The sequence below is a fragment of the Marmota marmota genome, unplaced genomic scaffold (assembly GCF_001458135.2).
Source record: "Marmota marmota marmota unplaced genomic scaffold, marMar, whole genome shotgun sequence".
NCBI classification, from domain to species: Eukaryota; Metazoa; Chordata; class Mammalia; order Rodentia; family Sciuridae; genus Marmota; species Marmota marmota.
Genome location: NW_026000169.1, coordinates 9,833,635 through 9,843,503, shown reverse-complemented (window position 1 = coordinate 9,843,503; position 9,869 = coordinate 9,833,635). Strand labels below are relative to the sequence as shown.

The following is a 9,869-nucleotide window of genomic DNA, read 5'->3' as shown; positions in this document are numbered from 1 at the left end:
AAAAAAAAAAAAAAAAGTAATATACATACAAAATTATAATTTTATGTTCAAGAGAAAATTTCTAGTATTGGTAACAGTTGTCTGCCAACTTCCAGCTGACATATCACTCCACACCCTTGACAGGCCCCTGAAATGGAGAATATCCAAAAAAAAAGTAGTCCTGTTCAGATAGTATTCTCAGAGATTCTAGTGCCATGGTCAAAACTTCAGGGAAACAACTGGACATTAATTGGTGTGTTTTTTGTCACAGTGTGTGTCAAATGCAGGTGCACCACAGTCTTCACGGCCTGAGTTTCAGCAATGCTGTTCCTATACAACCATTTATTTCACCTTGGCCTAGCGCTTGCTGGGTGTCCACTGACTAATGGGTGTCATATAGGCATTGGTCAAGGTTCGTGTAGTTGTCCAGGCATCTCATGTTTAGCAGCGATCATTTTTTCTCTATGCATCTTCCTTTTCTGCAAGGTAGCAGACCTTTTTGATAAGTTCCATATTGCTCAAGTTCAGTACTATTCTCCATTTGACTTGGATTCCATCTCCTCCTCTTGTGTATATCTGGATCCTATTGTCATGTGGATGCTGCCCATACCTTTTATAATGTGAATAACCTCTGTAGGAGTCCTGGGAGACCATGTAATAGTCAAAGAACTATTATACACCTTCCTTATAAGAGCTCTGAGGAAGAACCAAAGGAGGGAGGGAGTACCATGGGGAACTGAAATAGTATTCTATGGCCTTCCTGTAGTTCTGGTGGCTTTATATCCAAGGCACTGCTGGATATTAATGTTGTCAGTATCTTGCATATACCAAAAGAGAATGCCAAGACTACCAAGAATACCAAGAACCTTTCGCTATTGATGTCTTTGCTGCCCTCTCTCATGATAAAAATTCATATGGGAACTGAAACTTGTGGGCATGCCGCTTCTGGGCTGTGGACAAGCAGGGACTTATTTTTCAGTAAATATGGGATTAAGGAGTAGGGGTATGGACAATGACCCTGAAAACATTTGTGTCTCTGCTTAAATGCAAAGGAAGCTCATGTGGCTCTTATCTAGCAACCTTACACAATGAGTATTTTTGTTTCTGAATCTAATCCCAGCTTTTCGTTGGTCCAATGTATCTTTAGACTTTTAACACTGTTATACAGGTATTTCTCAACCATAGTGAACAAGACTAAAGATTTATAAATAATAAACGTATGTAAGCCTCAAGACCCAAAAAATTTGACACAAAAAGATAAGTCAGTCAGACATGGGGATGTGCATCTGCTAGTCCTATCATTCCAGAGGTTGAGGTAAGAGGAGCCCTTGAGTTCAAGCAGGAAATTTGAAACAAGCCTATGCAACATAGCTAGATCCCATCTCAAAAAAAAAAAAAAAAAAAACAGGCACACACCTGTAATCCCAGCTACCCAGGAGACTAAGGGAGGAGAATCTCAAGTATGAAGCCAACCTGGGCAACTTAGGGAGACCCCATCTCAAAATAAAAGGAAAATAAGAACAAGCACAAATTTATTAATCAGAATCCTTCAACACATCTAAAAGAGAATATACTTGATGGCTAATACCTAGGATTTGAATAACTTTCTATGACAAATTATTTTATTAGCTGATATGGGTTACCCAATAAACAAATGATACTGATCCATTCAATTTTTATCAGTGTGTTAATTCAGCACTTCTTAAAGCATGCCCCTGATACCCAAGATCTTTCAGGATGTTAATAACTTTCTTTCATAAGACACTTACCATCCTCACTCTCATTCTTTCAAAGTATACAGTATTGTTTGGGAAGCTACCTGACATATGATAATGTCATTATACTGATGTTTAACAGGATGTCCACCAGACATTCTTGTGTTCTAAAAACTTTAACTATTTTGAATATAGTAAATACTGATAAATATAAATAAAACATTAAAATAAAAGCTGTTGTATTACTCAGTAACTTTTCAGAGTTATAAAAAATTGCTAAGAAAAAAATGAGAACTATGAACCTGCTACTTTAAAATCAAACCCATTTTCTAGAGTTTAAGAGCATCAAGTGAATTTTTAAAGATGATTTTAGAAAAATCATCAAATATATTAGAAAAATCATCAAATATATATATATCAAATACATACATTTTCTTTATAGCAAATCTAAGATACTGAGTTCAATAATGAACAACTTAATAGCAAAAAGGGGATAACAATTAATAGACATTTATTAAGAACTATGAAAACATGAGCAATTAAGTAATAAGTAGCTTAAAATAAGAAATTTGCAACCCTTCAATTTCAAACATTTCTTTAAAAAACTAAGGGAAAGCCCTGACCCTACATCAATTAATCAAAAATCTCTTGTAGTCCTTTTGTTTAGTCAAAAATGAGAATTCTTAAGAAAAGACACAAACAAAAATAACTCTAAAGAAAGTTTCCAAGTAAACCAAATAATAGCTCAAAGAAAGAAAAGTAGTTTTAAAAAATATTTTCTTAAGTGCTTTTAACATTCCTTTTCAAAGGAAAAATTTAGAAAAAGATATGTACCTGAAAATGGCTGGATTGCAGACATGCTTTGGATCCAATGCTTCTCCCTGTATAAATTCATAGCATAGTCCATTGTTGAAGGTACAATAGAGTTGTGGTGCACAGCCATGAGCCTGCAACACTCGAAAACTCTTCACTTCTTCATCTCGATCAACTAACAACTCAGTTTTATTGCCATAAATTCTCACCAGGACTACGTCTTCCATGGTATTACCCACGTAACAGCCAATAAGTTTATTTGTGATTCCATCTGTGAAGAGCTGTCAGAAAAAGAAAAACATGGGGGGAAAAGACAATTACATGTTTTATAAAATGGAATGCAAGATAACCTGAATATAACGAATAAATAAAAAGAAAAACAAAACACTAGGGGTTGCAGGCATAGCTCAGCGGTAGAGCAGGTACTTTGCAAGTGTAAGATGCTGGGTTCAATATCCAGCGCCCGGGAGGAAAAAAGAAAAACACCTACTTCTTGATATAAAAGAATCTTTGGGTCTGACAATGTATTAGGCAGATTTTTTGATACCCTGACTCGAAAAAAAAAAAAAAAATTGAGTACAATGATACACACCTATAGTCCCAGCTATTCAGGAAGCTCAAGCAGGAGGATCACTTGAGCCCAAGGGTTCAAAGCTAGCCTGGGCAACATAGCAAGACCCCACTTCAATCAACCAAACTGTATTGAAAAGCATGTTGTTTTTATTACAATGCCATATCAATTCACACATGCTATTCTGTAACTTCTTCATGCATCATATAGAAAAATATTTTAACTATTGTTATAAAGACTGAGAACTATTTAACATTTTGAAATGCTTATCATAAATGACAGTCTAGGCTCCTCAAATACAAGAAATTTCCATATGTTTTCTATATCTTCACAGCAAATAGTAGGTCCTTAATAGTTAAACACTAGAAGCCACAGTTATCAACATTAATGTCTTCATCTACCTTATAAAAATTACATGTTCATCAAATGTTTCAGGCAGTGATAGTTTAGAGGATGAGATGCAGATCCAGACCATTTGAGTCTGAATGCCAGCTCTGCTACCTACAAACTGAGTAACCTCAGACAAGCCACTTGACCTCTATGTATGCCATCTCCTCATATGTAAAATCTGTATATTAGACTATACTTTGTAGCACTGATTCAAAGATTAATGAGTTAATATACATGAAAGCACTTAGAACAGTGCTCCACACAAAGAAAGCTCTTAAACATAGCTAACTATATACTAAGATTTTTAACACGATTGTAAAGAAATTCATGATGAAATCATAAAGCAGTGATAATTAAGATAAACTCAATATTACAACAATATTTGAAAACAATTATTTCCAAAATATTTCTCTAAAGAAAGTTTAAATCCATGCACCAGGCCCTGGGTTTAATCCCTAGCACCACAAAAAAAAAGGGGAGGAGGAAAAACAAAACTTATATCAACATAGTCAATAAATATTAACTATCATTGCTTCTGAGAAAATTCTTTTCATACCTAAAGAAGTAAAAAGCCTTTATTCTCAAAATGCCATTCAACATTGTTCTCTCAAATTAGCGCTATCCTTATATATTTGCTTTTGTAAGGCTAGTTATATTTTTAAACTTTAATCCCTAAAATTCATACTACTAGTCAGTGAATTTTGCTCCTAATCACCTCTAATACTTAGTTTAAAAAATTTTTGAGATGGGGTCTCACTATGTTGCCCAGATGGGTCTGAAACTACAGGGCTCAAATAATCCTCCCTCCTCAGCCTCTGAGTAGGTGGGAACTACAGGTACACCCACTGTGCCTAGCCTTAGTTTAAATATTAACAACATTTAAATACCAGGTAAATAATGTATTCTAAATTTGTTCTCTGTTTTATCTTACCACATATTTTTTAAAATAACATGTATATTTGTTAAAAACAGAATTTAAACTTAACTTTTTACAGACTCCAAAAACGAGAATACCTTTAAATTTGTTTTGGGTTTTTTTTTTTGTTGTTTTTTTTTTTTGCTTAATATTAATACAGGTATCACTTACTATGAAAAATGGCAATTAAAATCAATTAAGAATTTATCCTCACCAGGCCTGACGGCATACTTTTAACCCAGCCTACTCAGCCTGCTGTTGCAGGAGGATCCCAAATCTGAGGCCAGCCTCAACAACTTAGTGAGATCCTGTCTTAGAAAAAATTTTTTAAATGTTGAAAGGGGCTGGGATGTAGCTCAGTAGAAGAGTGCTTGCCCTAGCTTATGCGAGGTCCTGGGTTCAATCTCCAGTACTCCTCTAACTTTTTTAAAATAAAAAAAGTATCCTGCATTTTCTATGAACTATACTTCATAATATCCATGTAGCCCTAATTTATAAGAAGAGTTCTCTAACAAAGAATACCAACCGACAAATGTGGAAGAAATAACAGAAGCAGAAAAACCAATATTTTACAATGAAAACATTTTGTTTCCAATGAAACAACTGTTCAGGCAACAATCTTTAATCTTTAATTGCCTTTAGGTAAAAGACTGATAGGGAACTTTATGATAGGAAACGTCACCTCCTGAACTCACTAAACAAATATGTCACACTGCTTCACATGATACAAATATGAAATACACTGTACCATCCATGACCTGGAATTGAATCAAGCTTCTAGATCTTTGGGGATATGGGGCAAATATACAGATTAAGGAAACACCACAAAGAATCACAACAAAAAACATACAAATCCAGAATGTAGATCTGGCTATGCAAATGAAACACCAATAGTTAATGGCATAAGCTAGAATATGACTTTAAAGAAACTTAAGAAACATTAACAACCAATGAAATGTATAGATTTAGTTTGTTTTCTAATTCAAACAAGTAAGTGTCAAAATATTTTTGAGGTAACTGGGGAGATTTGATTATGGACTGCCTACTAAACGATGCCTACAAATTATTGCTAATTTTATTCAGTGTGACACAATAGCACTGTGATTTTGTAAGAAAACATCTAAGTTTTGTTGTTGTTGTTGTTTCTTTCTTTCTTTTCTCTTTTTTTTTTTTTTTTAACTCTGGGCCTCCCACATGCTAGGCAGGTACCTACTGAGCTACATCCCAAGCCATCTGATGTTACTCTTATTTCAACAGATGCAGAAAAAAGATTTGACAAAATATGCACCCTTTCATGTTCAAAACACTAGAAAAACTAGGGATAGTAGCAACATATCTCAACACTGTAAAAGCTATATGTTAAACCCAAAGCCAGTATCATTATAAATGGAAAAAAAAAAATTGGAAGCATTCCCTCTAAAAACTGGAACAAGACAGGGATGTCCTCTTTCAGCGATTCTATTTAATATGATTCTTGAAACTCTGGCCAGAGCAATTAGACAAAAGAAATTAAAGGGATATGAATATGAACAGAAAAACAAAAACTCAAACTATCATTATTTGCCCAGGACATGATTCTATACTTATAGGATCCAAAAAACTTCCACCAGAAAACTTCGATTTAATAAATGAATTCAGCAAAGTAGCAGGATGTAAAATCAATATCCATAAATCAAACGCATTTTTATACATCATTGATGAATCCTCTCAAAGAGAAATTAGGAAAACCACCGCATTCACAACAGCCTCAAAAAAAATAAAATAAAATACTTGGAAATCAATTTAACAAAAGAGGTGAAAGACCTCTACAAGGAAAACTACAGAACACAAAAGAAAGAAATTGAACAAGACTTACAGTGATGCAACAACATCAATGTTTATAGCAATACAATTCAATTTATACATCAATGTTTATAGCAATAAAATTTACAATAGCTAAATTGTGAAACCAACCTAGACGCCCTTCAGAAGAAGGAATGGATAAAGAAAATGTGGTATACATACAGAATGGAATATTATTCAGCATTAAAAGAAAATAAAATCATGGCATTTGCAAGTAAATGAATGGATTATATAATGCTAAGTCAATTTAGCCAATCCCAAAAAACCAAATGCCAAATGTTTTCTCTGATTTAAGGATGCTGATTCACAATGGGGGTGGGGGGGAGAGATTAGATGAATTCTAGATAGGGCAAAGGGGAAAAGGGGAGAGAGGAGAATGGAGGAGGCAAGGGGGTAGGTAAGACAGTGGAATGAGATGGACATCATTACCCTCAGTACATGTATGAAGACACAAATGGTGTGATTCTACTTTGTGTACAACCCAGAGATATGAAAATTATGCTCTATATGTGTAATATGAATTGCAATGTATTCTGCTGTCATACATATATAACGAATTAAAATTTAAAAATCTTAAAAATTAAATCTGAGGTTTTTGTTTGTTTTGTTTGTTTTTGGTGGTACTAGAGATGGAACTCTGGGCCCCCCACATGCTACACAGGCACCCTACTACTATGGTACATCCCCAGCCCTTTGTTTTTATTTTTTACAAATGAATATTAGAATACAGGAAGGCAGTTACTTGGGATCTGAGATTTGCTTCAAAATACTTCAAATGGGCAGGTGAGGTGGTGCACACCTGAATTCCAGCGGCTCAGGAGGCTGAGACAGGAGGATGGGGAGTTCAAAGCCAGCCTCAGCAACAGTGAGGTGCTAAACAACTCAGTGAGACCCTGTCTATAAATAAAATACAAAATAGGGCTGTGGATATGGCTCAGTGTCCCCGAGTTCAATCCTTGGTACCAAAATAAAAATAAAAATAAAATACTTCAAATGGGTTAAAAAAACAAATGAATCAAATGCGGATTTTGGATAATGAGTATATGAATATTCAATTCATTCTCTCTGAGCATGTTAGGAAATTATATTTTTAACTTTTATGATATAACTAATCAAAGCAGTGAGAAATTCCTTAAAATTTCCATTGGAGAATTACATAATATAACAATAAGTTCATAAGCATAAGTATAAATTCCTAAACAAATAAATAAAACATGAAGATAGATTAAAAAAGCAAGAGAAAAAAAGTTAAAAGATCCAAGTGGTAAGAGACTGAAAAATAGATTTGGCGATACATCCCACTTACTTTTAGACACTAATTTCTTTCTCCTTCCCTTCCCAGCCAAGTTTCTTGAAAGAGATTTTATATTCAATGCTTCTGCTTTCAAAGCTACCATCTGCTTTTTTGTTTTGGTATGTGGCACATGGTTTTAAAAAGTTAACTAGCACTGAAAGTTTGATAGTAATCAACAGTGGAACTAATTCAAACTATTTTCAACTCCCATAGTATTTAACTCCTATTTTTAGATATCGTTCTTAAATTGCTTTTTTATATCAAAGTCTAAACATTATCTAAGGGATTCTTATAAGACAGCTTTCTTGTACCAACTACACACACACACACACACACACACACATATCCCTATCCTCATTTACCCACAGGTATAAGAGGTATAAGTATATTTCACTTTTTGCTTTATCCATCTTTAATAACACTACTACATATACAACCATCCAAAAACCCCAACATGAAGTGTACTATATATTTCATTTCCTGGATGGTTTATTTCCTCTTTAATAATTGCCTTGTTTTCTTATTTGCTTTCTTTTACATATCCTATTTTGTACTCCCGTTAGTAGTGTTTTTTTTTAGCTAAATGAATGGAATAGGAATACAAATGGGCAAAGCTTTGATATCTCCACAGCATACACAAAGACATGTAGACATGCACTACACTATCACCACATCTGTTCTCATCTATTTTACATATTGGACTTTGACATGTGATTTTATTCAAAGAAGAGCCTAAAAAAGTTGAGGATTGGGGATTTAGTCCAGTGGTAGAGAGCCTGCCTACCATACACAAGGCCATATGTACAAAGCCCTATGTTGGGGTGGGGATGGGGGATAAAGCTTCAGCTGACAGAAAACTTCCAAGATAGATAATCTGCAAAGGAAAAAAAAAAAAAGAATATGAGGGTCAAAATTTTTCCCAAAAATTTGATGAAAAATTCTAATCTCAAGGATCTAAGAAAGAAGCTTGACAAGACTGTAGCCCAAAAAACATGAAGAAAACTACATAAGCACGCCATAATAAAATTTCTAAATATCAGATACCAATCCCTTTTTTTTTTCCTGGTACTGGGATCAGGAGTAGCCCACTGAATTACATTCCCAGGTCTTTTTATTTTTCATTTTGAAACAAGGTCTCCTTAAATTGCTACGGCTAGCCTTGAACTTGTGCTCCTCCTTCCTCCTGGGATTACAAGCAAATGCCACTGCACCAGTCCATTCATTCCTTCATCCACAGAGACAAAAATCAGGCAATCTTCCTTCAATCTTCTCTCTTCATCCACATACCTAAAAAGTTTCCTATGTACTTCTTGAATCCTCTTCTCTTTTTCTTTTTTTTTTTAAATATTTGTTTATTTATTTATTAGGTGTAGATAGACACAACATAATGACTTTAATTTTATGTGGTGCTGAGGATAGAACCAGGGTCCTGCCCGTGCTAGGCGAGCACTCTACCGCTGAGCCAAAATCCCAGCCCCCCTCTTCTCTTTTTCCATCCCTACTCCCACCCTAATTAGGATTTTGTAAATATCCCATTTATAGTACTATGTAAGTCTCATTTCCAGTTTATCCATCTCTCCCCAAGGAGGGAAACAAAATTCATTCTCTACACTGCCACCACAATATATCTAAAGTAAAATTAGGAACATAATTGTTGGAAACCTTGAAGTGGCTCCACACTGCTTAAGGGATAAATTCCAAACTCCTCAGGGTAGCAAGTTCCTTGCTATCTCTCACCCTATCTAGCAATCTGACAAACTTTTCCTTCCTTTGCTTGACCTGATTAACTCATTATTAACTTCCTTGAAAATTTTAACACAGTACTTACTTCTTCTAGGAGACAGGCCCTAAGTTTGTATAAGGCATAAATAATTCTCAGTGCTTGCTAGTACCCAACCCATTGCATTTCCTAAATTGTACTATAATTGCTTAACTATATTTACCATATCATATTACAATGTGAATTCCTCCGAGATTTGGAAAACATCAAAAGAAGGAAAAAGGAAGGACACAAATAGAAACATAAACAGATGGGATAAATATGAAAAAAAAAAAAACAGTAAAGGGAAAAAAATTATGTAAGTAATTAAATGAAGAACTCAATAACTCAATTAAAATACTAGTAAATGATGCTTTACAAAAGACATGCAAAATGAAAACTGATACAGCTATCCCACATCAGACAGAATAGATCTTAACAAAATGACATAAAAAGGGACATATCAATACAGCTTCAAAATAGATCTAGCAAAAACTGATAGAACTAAACAAATCCCCAATAATTGCTGGAAACTTGAGCATACTGCTTAAGACCTGATTTTCTTTTTTTTTTTTTTTTTTTTAATTTTT

The 9,869-nt window shown here is 34.3% G+C and overlaps 1 protein-coding gene across 1 annotated transcript in view; it reads right to left on the bottom strand.

The window, feature by feature from the left end:
- Etnk1 (ethanolamine kinase 1) overlaps window positions 1-9,869 on the bottom strand; it is a 61,622-nt gene that overhangs the window by 40,630 nt on the left and 11,123 nt on the right. Inside the window, exon 2 of the mRNA XM_015498235.2 lies at window positions 2,529-2,788. Coding sequence (XP_015353721.1) covers window positions 2,529-2,788 — 260 coding nt within the window. The remainder of the gene's footprint in view (window positions 1-2,528; window positions 2,789-9,869) is intronic.